At 34.4% G+C, this 17,656-nt stretch overlaps 2 protein-coding genes across 2 annotated transcripts; both read right to left on the bottom strand.

Moving 5' to 3' along the window:
- Positions 1–6,363: 6,363 nt before the first annotated feature.
- Positions 6,364–7,338, bottom strand: LOC100915022 (olfactory receptor 5B12-like). Its single transcript, XM_003773975.1, has one exon. It carries the CDS (start codon positions 7,336–7,338, stop codon positions 6,364–6,366), a length of 975 nt encoding a protein of 324 aa, XP_003774023.1.
- A 9,001-nt stretch (positions 7,339–16,339) lies between these two features.
- Positions 16,340–17,290, bottom strand: LOC100915279 (olfactory receptor 5B12-like). Its single transcript, XM_031943677.1, has one exon. The coding sequence runs from the start codon at positions 17,288–17,290 to the stop codon at positions 16,340–16,342; it is 951 nt and encodes a 316-aa protein (XP_031799537.1).
- Between the last annotated feature and the right edge of the window lie 366 nt (positions 17,291–17,656).

Here is a 17,656-nt window from a genome sequence, read left to right as displayed (position 1 = left end):
TATTACTGAGTTACCTAGTTATCATGTATGATCATGGAAGAAAAAATATGCTCTGGGTAAAGTAAAATAAAGTAAAATCATGGCTGGAAGATAGAGGCAGTATTTTGTGGTACATAGGGCAATGAAATTAGAATCAGAAAGAATTGGGTTTGAAGTCTACCAAAGCTATTTTGTGGCCAATTCTTTTATTTTTGGGGGTGATGGTGGAAAAAATTGGCATTAAATGACTGTCCAGGGTCACACAGCTAATGGCAAGTGTTTGAGGCTATATTTGATCTCAGGGCTTCCTGACTCCATAACCAGTCCTCTATTTAACTGTATCACCCAGTTGCCCTTTTCCTAAGCAATTCTAATCCCTTCTTTGAGCCCATGTAACCTTGTCTGTTAAATGAGAATGCACAAATACCTATAAAGTATTCGTCCTGTAATTATCTTTAGATGCAAATGAGTTATTGGATGTATAACACTTTGCAAGCTGTGAAAATTCATATAACTGAGTTGTTGCAAAGAACCACATATATTCTAATTATTGCATCTTCCTCAGTATTTTACAGCATTATCACTGCAAAGTATGTACTTCGAGTTTGCTGATTTATTAATATTTTATTAGCATTAGGGTTTTGCCTTGATCCCCTTCAAAATAATGTCTCAAGCTTAATCTTTTGAATTACTGTGAGGGAATCATCTTTAAAAGCTGCAAGCACAATAGAGAATATTAATTTGTGTATATAAATAGAATATTAATTTATTTGCATTTTAGCACTTCAAGGTTTGCAAAGCAATTTTCTACACATTAACTTTTTTTTCATAATTATAATTTTTTATTGACAGAGCCCATGCCTGGGTAATTTTTTACAACATTATTCCTTGCACTCACTTCTGTTCTGACTTTTCCCCTCCCTCCCCTAGATGGCAAGCAGTTCTATACACGTTAAATCATATTAACTCTTATAAGTCTCAAAACAACCCTCTAACTTGAATATCCTTGTGTTAGACTCATTGATGGCAGAAATTGAGACGCAGAGATTTCAGTATCTTGAAATGATCTTAAAGAGAACAAATATCAAGGACAGAATTTAAATCATTTTGACTACAAATCTAGAAAGTTATTCTGTTCCAAGTCTCCTTCCAAAAAATGATCAAGTCTTGAATTAAATGTCCCAGAACTTACCTGGCATGTATAGAAAGATGGATTTGACTCTAGAAAGGAGAGATGGTCAAAAATTTCACATATGGATCTTGGAGTTTTAGTCCCAATCCCAGAAAGCAGGCAAACCTACTAGAAAAAAAATGTTTTCCTAGTCCTTGGTCTTCAAATATTCCTAGGTCTGAAGGAGTCACATCTGATCTATTTGAATGATAGTGGAGTTTGATTTTGCCTCTAGCTCAGTGGTAAATAATGATAGAAATTAATAGAGAACAAATGAATGATTTAGAGACTTAGGTGATACTGACCCACAAAGTGGTAGAGCAATGTTCTTTAATTATGAATCATCAGTGTTATAGATGAAGACAAGGATCAGAAAGTCACTTTATGCAGATTTGAAAGCCCTTCAGCTTTTAGGAGATGGTTCCCCCTCAGAGACACTTGCCAGCTCTATCACCAATTTGTGAAAAAAAAAAAAAAAAAGGCAAGTCATTAAATTCTGCTCTGATCATGGAGGACACACTTTGATTGTCCAGGGAGACCATTTTCTCATGGGTGTTTTGTCATTCTTAGCTTGTTGCTGGCAAAGTGAGGTAAAGAATAAACTATGGACAATGGGTTACTAAAACTGGGATTATTATTCTGCTTCTACGACATCCCACATATATGAATCTGCAAAAGTCATGACCCATCTTCAAGTCTTAGTATATCCATCACTAAAATGGGAATAATTACCTCTGTTCTGATTACATTGAAGAGGTTGTGGTGTAGATCAAATGTGATATTACTCATGAAAGCCAACATAGGGTAGGGAAAAAAAGCCTTGGATTTGGAGTTAGAGGATGTGGGCTGGAGTTTTAGCTCACTGTGAAACTTTAGGCAAGTTTCTTACCATCTCTGAATTTTGTGTTCCTCAACAGTAAAATAGGGGACATCTAGGTGGTACAATGGATAGAGCATCAGTCCCGAAGTCCAGTGGACCTGAGTTCAAATTTGATCTCAGACCCTAAACCCTTATTAGCTGTGTGACCCTGGGCAAGTCACTTGACCCCAATTGCCTCAGGGGAGAAAAAACAGTAAAATGGAAACAAGCATATATGCATGTTTTAGCTTTTAGGATTATTGTGAAGATAGGACTTTGTATTGTGAGGAAAATGCTTTTTCTCAATTACAGAATGTTATATTATTCTCATGGATATCACCACAATCATGTTTCAGTCAACACTTTGCTCCTGATTTAACTATGGCCCCAACCTCTGCCCAGATCCATCAGATTCACACTCTTTTGGAGCTCTGGTCCTCAAGGACACATGTCCTTAAGTTCTTTAAAAATTATTTATCTTTAATACACATTGTTTTATGTCATGTTGAGATAGAAAAAATCGGAGCAAAAGGGAAAAATCATGGAGAGATTAGAAAATAAACAGAAAAAAAGAAGTGAATATAGCATGTGTTTATTTATATTCAGTCTCCATAGTTCTTTTTCTAGATGCAGATGGTATTTTCTGTCCAAAATCTATTGAGATTGTAAAAAAAAAATTGCATCACTGAACCACTGAGAAGAACCAAGTCTTGGATAGTTGATCATCACAAATTCTTGCTGTTATTGTGTACAATATATTACTGGTTCTGACTGTTTAGCTCAGCGTCAGTTTGTATAAATCCAGGGTTTTCTAAAATCATTTTTTAAACTCAACATTCTAGCTTGCTGAAAAATTTTTGGATCTTGAATTGATCATCCAATGTGTGAGTTATCCATCCAAATTTTAAATTAAAGTCACGCAACAGTAATATTCCATTATATTTATATACCACAATTTTTTCAGCCATTCTCCAATTGATGGGCATCTACTTTTTTCCAATTCTTTTCTACCACAAAAAGAGCTGTTATGTTTTTATACTTGTAGGTCCTTTTCCTTCCTTTATGATTTCCTTGGGCTTCAGACCCAGTAGTGGCACTTCTGGGTCAAAGAGTATGCACAGTTTTATAGCCCTTTGGACATAGTTCCTAACTCTTCTCCAGAATAGTTAGATCATTTCACAACTCCATCAACAATGTATTAGTGTCCCAGTATTCCCACATTCTGTCCAACATTTATCATTATCTTAGCCAATGAGAGAGATGTGAGTTGGTACCTTGCATTTATCTAATACATCGTGATCTAGAACATTTTTTCGTAAATGTTTGGTAGAATTCACTTGTGAATCCATTTGGCCCTGGAGATTTTTTCTTAGGGAGCTAATTAACAGTTTATTCAATATCTTTTTCTAAAATGGGACTATTCAAGTAACTTATTTTCTCTTCTGTTAATCTGGGCAATTTATACTTTTATAAATATTCATCTATTTTGGTTAGATTGCTGTATTTGGTGCCACACAATTGAGCAAAATAGCTTCTAAATATTGCTTTAATTTCTTTTTCATTGGTGGTAATTTCACACTTTTCATTTTTTATGCTGGTGATTTTCCCCCCTTTTTCTAAACCAAATTAATCAAAGATTTATCTATTTTGCTATTTTTTAAACCAACTTTGCTTTATTACTTCGATAGTTTTCTTAATTTCAGTTTTACTAATCTCTCCTTTGAGTTTCAGCATTTCTAATTTGGGGTTTTTAATTTGTTCTTTTTCTAGCTTTTTTAATTGCATGCTCAATTCATTGATCCCCTTTTTCTATATTTTACTCATGTATCTATTTAGAGATACAAAACTTCCCCTGAGGACTGATCTGCCTCCATCTCATAAGTTTTATTATGTTGTATCATTATTGTCATTCTCTTGTGTTGCTGGCTTCTGGGATCTAATTCTGACCAGAAGAATATATTATGTCATATGAGAGGATGCTAATGATACAAGGAGATCACAGGCAACAGTTTGTCAGTGAATACCTCCAGTTTATTCCCCTGCGCTATGCAGAATATATATGTTTTTAAGGCACAACAAGGTTATTATCTGTTAATGAAAAGCACTCATTCCTTTCCAAGCAACACCTGCTTTTTGTACCTCTGTTTTATGATCTCCAGACATTTATCTCTGATTGCCAAGGTCATGTTGATTCTAACATGACTACTAGCTCAACTTAAAAATAAGATATCTTTAGAGACTGATTTGCAATTACTCCCTTAACACAACTTAACACAACTCCCTTTCACAAATGGAGAAGGCTCTCTTCTGGCCCTCAACAGAATGGAGTTTCAGAATAGCAGCCAGGGCAAAGAGATTAGAGGTGAAGATGACTATGAGGGCAAAGGAGATATTGAATCCTCCCAATATAGAGAGCACCCATTCATTAATATGAATATCAGAGCAGGAAAGAGCCCAGGGGATGGGGAATATCCCAAAAAAGTGAGCAACTATATTGGAACTACAGAAGGAGAGACTAACGCAAAAGTTTTTGTGCATCAAAGGATTTTCTATACTGATGATCCAGAGAGTATAGTTGAGACAGACATGTCTATTCTTAGCCTGAGAGAGATTGTATTATCATGATTTTTTTTGCTAGGAGTTAGACATGAATGATGGCCAGCAATTTAGGAGAATGCTCACAGTCTGTGAGACAATGAAGAAGGAAGATGCTCAAAATCCATGAACTAAGCAGCAGTGGAAGTTATAACGATGATGTCTTCAGAACTGAGCTGGAGAGATGTCATAAATGGAGGCAGGGGGAAAATGAGAGATCAGCTAAAGAAGGGAAAGCCAAACTGTAGCATAGAGGAAGGAGGTGACAGGAAGGGTGCAACATAATACAGTGGACACAGTTTTGCATCTGGAGTCAGGAAGACTTCAGTTAAAATTCCCACCTGAGACAATTATTCCCTGTGTGTGCCTGGGTAAGTCACTCTGCCTGTTTCATCTGCAAAATGGGATTATAAATACAACCCATTATTAGTAGACTATTAAGATCTAGAAGATTTCTTGGAACAAAGCATTTGTACCAAAATTGCTTCTTGTAATCATGTCTTCTTGGCGTGAGGGAAATTCAAAGACAGATAATATCTCCAAATTCCCTGTCTTTTGGGTCCAATAAAAGGCACTACTATCTATTCTTTCATATTTTTCTTTTTCATGTACATTGTTTTCTTCATCTTGTGTTTTTTACACAATTTCAACTGGTCCCTCATAGGTTCTAAGCAATCCTACTATACCTTCCTTATTAATTCACCATCCTACTATTCACAATGGCTCTTCCAAATATTTTCATCTTCCTCCAAACTTTTCTTGGCTACCCTCTCCTCCCTCTCTAAGCTAAAAGTCTTGCCTTACATTTTACAGGAAAAAGTTGAGGTCATTCATGTGAGCTTTTCTTTCTCCCCTCTTCCTCATATCCTATTATGATACCTTCACTACCATCTCATGATAAAGTGGCCTTAGGATTTATCAAGGCTAATCTCTTTACATTTTTATGCAATCCTATTCCATTCTATCTATTTTGCTAGATTTACCCTTCTTTCATCCCCACTTTTACACTTATTTACAATATCTTCCCATCAACAAGATCATCCTTTCTATCTACAAACCTGGTTATATCTCCCCAATCCTAAAAATAAAACAAAACAAAAACAAACTTGATCATTTCATCTCCACTGCCAGCCTATATAATTTTCTTTCCCCTTCTTTAAAATTCCTTTAAAAAGACTTCTACTATAAGTTCCTTTACTTCTTTCCTTTCACTTATTAACCTTCTAATCTGACTTCTGAAATCATTCTATTGAAACTATTCTTTCCAAAGTTGCCAGTGAAAGAGGGGAGGGTGAAAAGGGGGAGAAGAGAAAAAGTTAAAGGAGAGAGGAAGGGGGAGAGAAGGAAAGAGGAAGAAATAGAGGAAGAGGCAACACCCAGTTTATTTTATTGAACAAAAGAGGAGTTAGAACCTGTGAGGAGAGTTTGGTTTCTTAAGCCTCAACCAGTCAATCACTGGGAGACAATATGAACCTTTGTAATTCAGTGAATAAGAGAATTTCATTTAATATCATTATATCCTCACTGCCTTAGATAATGTACTCTAAATTAATGTTTATTTATAGTTTCATTGTTCCTACACAGTAATCCTGCAAGGAGCCATGACTGATAAGTGTTCTTGTCAGCATTTGAATCTCTGCTTCTCCTCAGTCTGTGTATAATCCTTTTCCTAATACATTACACTGTATCTAGAAAAGTTGATGTCAGTTTAAGATAAAATCGTGATTTAGAGGCTAGAGTCTTTCTCTAGAAAGAAGTTTTAGATTTTGTCTTCTCTTAAGCAAAATGCTAAGCCTAATGAAATCTTTATCTTCCCCAAAGCTTTTCTGAAAGCAACATGGACCTCTTTGTTCCTTATGGTATAGACTAGAGGATTCAACATGGGAATGATCATGGTGTAGAATACAGAAGTCACTTTGTCTGTGTCCATAGAATGGCTAGAACTGGGTTGTAAGTACATAAAGATTATTGTCCCATAAAATATGGACACCACAGAGAGATGAGAAGCACAAGTAGAGAAGGCTTTCTGGCGGCCCTCAGTAGATTGGATCTTCAGGATGGCAATAAAGATGAATAGGTAAGAAATAAAAATAAAGAAGAGTCCAAAAGAGATCGTGAATCCTCCTAAGATAAAGATTACCACTTCATTGATATGTATATCAGAGCAGGAGAGAGCCAGGAGAACAGGAATATCACAGAAAAAGTGATGAACCACATTGGAACTACAGAAGGAAAGGCTAAAGGTCTGTACTGTAATAATAGCAGAGTTCAAAATTCCACCAATATATGCAATTATGGTCAGACAAGTGCATATACTTGATGTCATGATGGTAGAATAATGTAGGGGCTTACACACTGCTGTGTGTCTGTCATAGGCCATAACAGTCAGGAGATAAATTTCAGTAGTGCAAAAGCTTGAAAAGAAGAACATTTGTGCAGCACATCCATTGTAGGAGATGACCTTGCCCCCTGTGAGAAAACCAGCCATAACCTTGGGCGTGACAGCTGAGGAATAACCAAAATCTACCAGAGCAAGATTACTGAGAAAAAAGTACATTGGAGTGTGCAAGTGGGAGTCCCAGGAGATAAGGACTACTATCCCTAAATTCCCCACAAGGGTGATGAGATAGATGATGGTGAACATTAGGAAGAAAGGAACTTGAAGCTCTGGAGTATCTATTATTCCTGTGAGAATGAACTCACTCATCTCTGTTCTGTTCTTTATGGATGTCATTTGGGACATGGCTCATTCACCTGCAATAAAAAAGAAACTATTAAAAATATCTAAGCACATTGAATTTCTCCCAGGCATAAATTCTTGTTTATGGATATATTGGAACATATAAGATAATGTGAATGGGTAACAAAATGCAAAATCTACTTGATTGGATTAGAAAATGTGTAAAGTGGAATAATAAAAAAAAAATGAAAAGTCAACCAAATTGGAAAAATATATAAAAACCATAAGGAAGAAAATAAAAAGGAATTCAAGAGATAAGAGAATGAGGAACATTTTGAAAAAATCAATCCAATAAAATTATGAAATGAAAGTTAACCAATAAGAAAAGGAAAAACAAAATCTTAAGGAAGAAAATAAATCCTTGAAAATGAGAATTGGAAAATTCAAATTGAATGATGTTATAAGGCAACAAGATATAATAAAACTAGAAAAAGTAGAAGAGAATCTGAAACATTTAAATTTTAAAAACTGATCTGATAACATATTGAGGAGAGGCAATATAAGAATTGTCAGAGTACCCGAATGTTATGTTTAAAAAAATCTGGGCATAATATTGCAAGAAATTATTAAGGAAAATTGCCCTGAAAAAATCCTGAATAAGGTCCTAGACTTATAGAAATATCATAGCCAAGTTTCCAAATATCTTGATTAAAGAGAAAATAACATGAGTAACAACAACCACAATAACCACAACCACAATTGCCACCAACCAACCACCACCACCACCACCACCACAACAACAAATAACAATAACACTTAAGTATTACAGAAAAAACCCAGGTTTTTAGAAGTTTCAAGTGGTTTCTGCACAAGAAGACAAAGTCTTGGAACATTATATTCTGGGTTTGTATCCAAGAAGAATTTACCCAGCAAAGTTTGTGAATGAAAACAAAACCAAAAAAAAAACCTAGATATGTCATGACAAAAACATTCAGGTATTTCTAACAAATAAAAATCAGAATTCAATAGAAAATTCTATATTAAAAATTCAGAACAAAAGAAATCATTAAAAATAGTTATAAAACATTGATAAAAATTAAAGTATTTATGATACATGAAAATGTTAGCAATATATATGTATATATATTTAAAGTTTTATCATCACTGAGGTAGTTTGAAAGAAATATTGAACGTGAGCTGTATATGATAGGGTGATTTTTAAAAACAATAAAATTAGGCAGGAAAAGGCAAAAAGTATCAATTATCTCATAAAAAATGTAAATGAAGATCTAATGAAGAGGAAAGAGGTAGGTATGTAGGGCTGCTAATGTTGCAACTTTACCCTTATCTGGGTGAAAAAGAAAACAGCATACATCAGAAAGTTTAGAAGTTTTCTTAATTTTTAGAGAAGTGAGAAGACTGGGGTGTTTATTAGGAAGGTTTATTTTTAATATATGAAATAAAACAAGCATTTTCATAACATTAATAAAAACATGATTGCACATGAAGTTACAAATCTATTACAACTTGTCATTTCTTTTAAACATATAATAGTCATCATGCAAATTTATTTTTTCCTTTTTTTCTTCCTTCCACCCTAGAGATGAGTACCATTGAACACAAATAAGTATATAATTTGGGTATTTATAACAATCGAAATGATGTATCCTTCAAAGTTGTTCTTAAAACAATATTACTGTTTCTTTATGCAATGTTCTCTTGGTTCTGTTCATTTTGCTCTTCATTTTTTCTTGCAAGTTTATCCAAGGTTTTCTAAGATCATTGAGCTCATCATTTCTTATAGCACAATAATGTTCCATCAAAATCATATACCACAACTTGCTTAGCCAGGAGAGGGACTTTTAAAGGATGTCTAGAAAAAGATTAGGAGGATAAGGGGAGGAGATAAGAGAGAATATTTTAGAAGGGTGGCTAAAATAAGGAACAAGAAAATACAGAGAAAAGATAAGGTAATAAGCATGGAGTAAAAAGAGGGGCTGAGAAGGAAAATAGTGAGTAAAAAATAAGATGGAGTGAAATTCACAAATAGGAACTAAAACTTTGTCAAATCCATAAGAATGCGCATCATTTCCCAACTGGTCAGAGGATATAGTTTTCCAATGAAAAATTCAAAACAATATGTAGTCATATAAAAATTTCTAAATAATTATTGATCAGAGAAACACAGATTAAAACAATCATTGTACACTTACCAGATTGACTAAAATGATAAAAGGGGAAAGTGACAAATATTGGAGAGAATGTGGAAAAAATTGGGATGCTGTTGGTGAAACAATGAACTGATCTAACCATTCTGATGAAAAATCTGGTTTTATGCCCAGAGTTATTAAAATAATTATGCCCTTTGAGCAGGTTAATATAACATAATTCATAGAAATAGCAATATTGTTTTCACAAAGACTTTGAGTAAATAAGTTATTTTGTCTATTTTACATACCAAATATACTATAAAGAGTTGAAAAAAGTGTGCACTGTCCATCTGCATCCAGGCAAAGAAGTGATAAACAGAAATTTGATGGAATAACATGATATATACATATATATATATTATATATATGTGTATATGCACACACACCTACTTGTACACTCTGGTAAACATTTTTGGGGTGAGGAGGAAGAAAAAAAGCAAAAACTTTACACAATAATTTTAAATATTTTAAAATAATTTAAAAAGAGTAGCGGATTATGTACGGTACATTTGCACTTTAATGTACAGGCATCTTTTTATAGTGTTAGGTTATTGATTGTTTTATTGCATAAATTAAAATAAAATTAAATAAGGAAATAAAAATAAAATGTACAGGAAAGTGGTTTAGCAGTACCAGATCTTAAACTATATTATAAGGTTGTAATGATCAAAATTATCTGTTGATGTCATCTGAAGATGACAAGTGTAATATTTTGAGGATAAAAATTCATTATTTAGTAAAAATTATTGAGAAAACTGGCAACCATATGGCAGAAACTGGACATAAACCCAAATCTTATACCATTTATCATGATAAGATCAAAATGAATACTTGGCTTAAACATAAAGAGAGGAATTGCAAGAAAATTTAAAGAACAAAGAATATATCACATCTCAGATTATTGAGAATTGAACAATTCATGAATAAAGAAGAGAAAGAGGAAAATGGTAGTTATAAAATATTTTCAATTATATTACATTTAGAAGTTTTTGTGTAAATAAAACAAATATAGAGATCAGGAGGAAAGCAGAAAATTATAGACAGATTCTCAGATAAAGATCTTATATCAAATCTGTAAAGACCATTTTTCAAATCTATAAGAATTTGAGTCACTCTCCAATTGATCAGTGGTCAAAGGATATGAATAATCAGTTTTCCAATGAAAAAAATCAAGACAATTTATAGACATATGAAAAAATGCTCATATCATCGGCTAGACAAATGCATTTAAAATAATTTTTTGGTATTATTTTACACCTATCACATTAGCTAAAATGATTGAAGGGGGAAACAGAAGATGTTGGAGGGTCTATGAAAAATTGGGACAGTAATTCGCTGCTAGGGAAACTGTGAAATGATTCAACCATTTTGGAGGGCAATCTGGCATTATGCCCAATTATTAATAAAACTGTCTATACTCTTTGACTCAGTAAGACCACTAGTAGATCTATTCCAAAGATGATTAAGAAAAAAGGAAAAGAACCTATGTGTTCTAAAATATATATAGCAGTTCTTTTTGTGATTTCAAAGAATTAGAAATTGTGGGGATGCCCATCAGTTGTGGAATGGCTGAACAAGTTGTGGTATATAATTGAGATGAAATACCATTATGTTATAAGAAATAAAGATCTTGATGATGTTAGGAAAACATGGGTAAAATTGCATAAAATAATGCAGAGCAAAATGAACAGAACCAAGAGAACATTATATGTAATAACAACAATATTGTTTTAAGAATAATCTTGAATGACTAAGTCATTTGGCTATCATAAAAACTCAAATTAACTATAAAGGACCTATGAAATAAGGCATCATCCACATATACAGATAAAGAATTGATAAATAGAACCATATATAGAAAGGTTTTACATATACACATATTTGTATGTAATGAAAGGGAGGGGACAAGAGAAGAAAACAGGAAAAAGGGAGGGGGAGAAAAGTTACAAGATATGTTTATTATATATTTAAAAGCAATATTAAGGTATGCACAATACATTTCCCATACAGTAATTTCTCCCCCCCCCATCTACTACATGAAATAAATTTGTGTATCATTTCCTAGGTTCAGAATATAATAAAATTAAAAAAACAAAAACAAAACCAGGAAGCCATGTTAGAGACAGATTTGAGTATCCTTAAATGCCATAATGAAGAATTTACTTTATATCCTAGATACAACATTTTCTGGTCTTAAAGTTAGACATCGATTCTTTGAGGGAACATTGGTCTTGAATCCTTAACAAATGTACCAGTGAATGGAATACACTAGGCACTTGATGAATTAAATTGAATGGAATTGTTGAATTTCAGGCAACCCAATTAAATCTGTGGGTCTCACCTTCCCTGTGTATAAGAAAATAATCACATTCATAGTAAATAAAAATTGTTTATAAAGAAGACAGTCTAAAATTTAAAGGGTTAGAAAAGTCATCTTATTTCCCTGTAGTCTTTTATACTTATATATGATAAAGATAAAACACTTTTCTACAATGTAGTGATGTAGATAGTCTTAGTGGATAGAACTAAGGACTTAAATTTAGAGAACACTTAAAATATATTCCTCCCTATTTATTTGAATTGTTGAGGCTCACATAGGTAAAGATACTTATTACTTATATGAGCCTTAACAATTCAAATACATTATCTTGTTCTCAGTTTTCTGACCTAGAAAATGGAGATAATGACAATTGTAGCACTTACCATTCCGGGTTATACCAAGTTTCAAATGAGACCATTGCTTTAAAGCATTTTGAAAACCTTGAAGAAAATTTAAATAAAAGACTTTAGTACTGAGACATGAACCCATTTCTTTTCCTGATTTTAAATCTGCCCCAAACTTTAACATCATGATCTGTACAAATATTCATTGATTTGTTGATAAATGTTTATTATCATCAAAAAACTCCTTGATTGCCCCTTTGCTTAAAGCAAGATAAGGTGGCAAAAGCAGAAGCATGATTCATAATGATTGTTCTTTATAAGGCTTTTAACATGTACAAATGTTGTATTGCATCTTATTTGAACCTCACAATAAGCTTATAAGGATATTACATGTGTTGTCAACTTGATTTTACAGTTTATACTAACAGAATAATGAAATAATTTGCCTGTGGTTTCACAAGTAACAATTTTTAGAACTAAGATCTTAATCTAATCTTCCAGATTCTAGATCTAAAACCCTAAAGCATAATGCCATATCATCACCCAGATGAGTCTTGGAATCTTAAATTGGACCTTTCAGGGCATGACTGACTCATGGAGAAATGTTGTGAGTCATTGTAGGGAAAAGATGGTCAGAAATCTTCCCAGAGGGTCCAGGGCTTGAAATCTAAGATTAAGAAAGAAAATGAATATGATGAAGAAAGTCTCCAGGTACTAAAGTACCTGGTAATAAGTATTTAAAGGTTAGTAATTTTGTAGAGCTCATCCGTGGTCATTGTTGCTTCATGGAAAGCAGTAGATTTGGTGATCATTCTGCCTATTGAATATCAGCATTAACAATGGAAATTAAATGAGTAAATGACTCAGACTCCTTTAGGTTAATCTCACAGCATTGTGTGTTGAATAAGACATTTTGGATGTGTGACTGAAAATGGAGATTAGGGAGGGGTTTAATACAGATCCAGGAAATGTTCCCTTGGAGATAATTGGCTTTTCAGCCAAATAATATAAAAAAACAAACCATTAAATTCTTCTCTGATCATGGGGAGCAAACACTGATTGTCCATGGGGAGCATTTTCTTCTAATTATCTTTGTCTTTCTTAGTACTTTGTTAGGGATGTAAAACACAAAGAGCCTTGGTTATTAGGAATTCTGACTTTAAGCTCCTAGCAAAGTGACCTCAAGCAAGACACTTAACTGGTATTTATTTGACCTTATTCATTTGTCAGATAAAGTTAATACTCTTTGTCTTCACAGCTCATACAATTTTTGTGAGTTTCAGATATACTGAATTATGAAAGGGACAATATATTGCAGGCCAAAAAGTATTAAAAGCTAGAGTTCAGAGAATCAGTTGGATGGATCTCCTTACCCTCAAGGAGATCATAAGCTAATAAGAAAGACAACAAATATACACAAATAAACTATATTAAGCACAAATAGGAAATGATTACTAGATCCCTCTATTAGGGGTCATTAGGCATCAGAATTATGAGGAACCACTTTCTGTGGAAGGTGGGGATTTTACTTGGAACTTACAGGAGATCAGGGAAGCTAGTAGGCCGAAATGAAAAGGGAGAGTATTTCAGTTATGCAAGATAACCAGAGAAAATATCCAGAATCAAGAGTTGGAGTTGCTCATTGAATTGTCAGGAGGTCAGTGTCACTAAATTGAACAATATGTGGAAGACAGTAAGGTCTAATTTATTAACTTAGTCATATGGCTCTCTGTACATCAGTTTCCTGATCTGTAAAATTGTGATAATTACAATTGTTCATCCTAACCCTGACAAAGTCTACTTAGAGGCTGTGTTCTTGAAGGATACATGCATATACATTTCTGTTAGACTTATGAATCGAAGTTATACTACAGATTTAGTTTAATGAATTCTAATCAAAATAGTTGACAAAGTCTCACATGGTCTTCTAGGGACAACATGCAAAATAGGTTAGATATAAGCATACTTTGGATAAATCAGAATTGGCTGAATGGTCAAACCCAAAGACTAGTCAATGGCTCGGTTCAACACAGGAATTAGACTTGAGGGTAGAACTTCAAGAATCTTTCTTTGGTACTATATTAGTCAACATTTTAAAATCATTATTATAAATAGTATCCCTGTTTCTAGATTCCTCTTAAAACTAATATAAATGGGTTTCAGTTTTATATACATTCATTCATGGCGCCAAGTTAATATTGAGAAATCCTTTATGTCATCCTACACAAATCAAAATGTAAACCCTTTCTAGGAACCTCTTAAAATGCAGAAACAACTAACCATCCAAAGAACTGATCTGTTAGAACAAGATGGAACTTGAGATTGTCATCCTGATACGCTATTGAAATCCCTTGGATTAGTTAGGTGGCTCAGTGAATTGAGCACAAACCCTGAAGTCAGGAGAACCCAAGTTCAAATCTGACCTTAGACACTTAACATTTCTTAGCTGTGTGATCTTGGGCAAATCACTTAACCCCAATTGCCTCAGCAGAAAAAAAAGAAAAAAAAATCCCTTTCTTCCACAAGGTTTTACACAAACTCTCCTAGGTTCTCAGGACCACTTTATAATTTATATTTCTTCAATGTCTTCCTACATTGGGTACAGCTGAATCAGCAATACTCTTCTCATTGCATCTGCCAATTGATAATATTCTGAGAAAGAATCTGAACTGAAGTCTTTATGACTCCAAGACCTAAATTGCTTTGTTCACTATAGCATCCCTATCCAAGGAATGCCTGGTTTTGCTCTCCTAATATGACAGTAAGCATAAACTAGGTTGATGATCTTCCTCTTTATCCAAAGACCATGCTGCATCAGGAAGTTTAGGACATTTTGTGGCCAAATGAGAGCATCAAAATATGGACTGTGGACTCCTGTAGCACAACTGTGTAAGTGTTTTCATTACTGCCTTCTCAGGAAATCAAGCATCAAATAAGTGTCTGACTAGTGCTCTGATAAAGGAGAGGCAAAAATGGACAGAAACTTGAATTTCATTTTGGGGTTTCTAGTAAATGCATTTGGCTTTCCAAATTTGTCTTTTTTGTTCCTGAAGTGACCAGAGAGAAGTGACATAGATTTCAGGTTTGGGCTGCTATGTTCTTGTGTGGAGAGAGAAAAGAAGAGGGAGAGAAAATGAGACAGACACATACACAGACACAGAGAAACACACACAGAGAAAGAAAGACAGACAGACACAGAGACAGACAGACACAGAGACAGACAGACACAGAGACAGACAGACACACACACAAGAGACAGACAGACACACACACATAGAGACAGACAGACACACACACATAGAGACAGACAGACACACACACATAGAGACAGACAGACACACACACATAGAGACAGACAGACACACACACATAGAGACAGACAGACACACACACATAGAGGCACAGAAGCACAGAGAGTCAGAGACACACAGAGAAACATAAATATAGAGAGTGACAGAAGACAGAAAATGGGAGACAGAAAGAAGAGAGAAAAACAAAGAGAGACATAGAAAGATAGAGAGAGATAGAGAAAGGCACAGAGATAGAGAGAGGGACAAAGACAGAGAGAGGGACAAAGACAGAGAGACAGACAGCTCAGATCCTTTTCAACACTATCAGGAAGGGTTGTTCATTCTGATTATTATCAGAATTATATTATCAATTCCCATGAAGGCAAACACATCTGTATTCTTTGAGAACTCAGGTTCTCAAAGGACAATGGATGTGTTAGGTGATCTTATTAGTGGTTTTACCATTACTCTTGTTTCTGACACAAAAACTAATTGCTACCAAAGGGCTACTTCTGAAATCCTTTCCAGGTGAGAATTATGATTCTATCAGGCTAACCTACTAAAATAAGAGAAATAAAATAAATACAGCAGACTTGATTTCCAAGGGTTTTACATATAGCATCTTATTTAATTTTCACAAAACAGAGTAGTTAATCCAAAAATTATTTTGTCCATTTTACAGAGAAGTAAACTGTGTCAGAGAAAAGTTCAGAGACTTGCCCAGACTGTGTGATTACACAGTCAGAAAGAGTGAGGGTCAATATTGAGAAATAGGTGTCTCCTCCTTCCAAGTCCGGGACTCCTTCTATGACATAATTAGAAATATACACCTGCATATATAAGAAAATTTAATAGAATAGCAGCTTGGCTCCAAGAGAAGAAAAATGCAACTTATAAATTTTCTAATTGAGATTTTTGTCCTCCCACAACTTTGTGAAAAGCACCCTTGACTTCTTTGTTCCTCAAACTATAAACCAGAGGGTTCAACATGGGGATGACCATGGTGTAGAAAATAGATGCCATTTTGTCTGAGTCCATGGAATGGCTTGAGCTGGGTTGAAAGTACATGAAGATGATTGTCCCATAAAATATACAGACTGCTGTAAGATGGGAAGCACAAGTGGAGAAGGCTTTCTGGCGGCCTTCAGCAGAACGGATGCTCAGGATGGCAATGAAGATGAACAGGTAGGAAGTCAAGATAACCAGAAATGGAAAAAATACAGTGAATATTCCTAAAATAAATATGACCATCTCTATATTATGAATATCAGAACAGGTTATGACTAGGAGAGGGGGAACATCACAGAAAAAATGATGGATCACATTGGATCTACAGAAAGAAAGGCTAAATGTATCTCCTGTAACTATGGAAGAATTTAAAAAGCCACAGATGTAAGCACCACTGGCCAAATGTGCACATACAGTCGATGTCATGGTAGTGGTGTAATGTAAGGGCTTACACACAGCTGCGTGGCGATCATAGGCCATGGAAGCCAAGAGAAAACTTTCAACTGTGGCAAAGGTCACAAAGAAGAAAATCTGTGCTGCACATCCATAATAGGAGATGATCTTGTCCCCTGTGAGGAGCCCAGCCATCACTTTGGGAGTAACAGCTGAGGAGTAGCCAAAATCCACCAGAGAGAGATTACTGAGGAAGAAGTACATGGGGGTGTGGAGACGAGAATCCCAGGAGATCAGAGCTACCATTCCCAGATTCCCTACAAGGGTGATGAGGTAGATGAAGGTGAACATAATGAAGAAGGGAACTTGAAGCTCTGGGGCATCTGTTAATCCTGTAAGAATGAACTCATTCACTCTAGACTTGTTCTCCATAGATGTCATTTGAGAGTGTTGTTACGCACCTGAAATAAAAGAGTAATCATTAGAAAAATATACTCTATATGATTAATGTGTCTAACATATAAAACATATCAGAGACCTATCTTATAAGAGGGCTAGAAATAAGCAATTAAGGACCAAGAGCATTTAGGTAGTTGTTATACTGGTTATTTTAAGTCCCCAAAATACACTCATTACATTTTCTCATAAAGAGTGAGCCCATCACATATTCTCATTTTAAAAATATTATAAATTCAGCAATCCTCGAAAGAGATTATTGTTGGGTGAAGCTTTGTAAACAAGGTGCCATTTAAAATAGAAGGAAGGGACTCAAGTGTAATACAGTTCTAGAAAAATTTGAACCTTTTT

Source organism: Sarcophilus harrisii, chromosome 6 (assembly GCF_902635505.1).
Source record: "Sarcophilus harrisii chromosome 6, mSarHar1.11, whole genome shotgun sequence".
Taxonomy (NCBI): domain Eukaryota; kingdom Metazoa; phylum Chordata; class Mammalia; order Dasyuromorphia; family Dasyuridae; genus Sarcophilus; species Sarcophilus harrisii.
The sequence above is the reverse complement of the archived record's forward strand: the minus strand, read 5'-3'. Positions and strand labels throughout refer to the sequence as shown.

Bases quoted from the DNA above. Each gene is read 5' to 3' on its own strand.
- LOC100915022 (XM_003773975.1), bottom strand. From the start codon at position 7,338: ATGACATCCATAAAGAACAGAACAGAGATGAGTGAGTTCATTCTCACA.
- LOC100915279 (XM_031943677.1), bottom strand. From the start codon at position 17,290: ATGACATCTATGGAGAACAAGTCTAGAGTGAATGAGTTCATTCTTACA.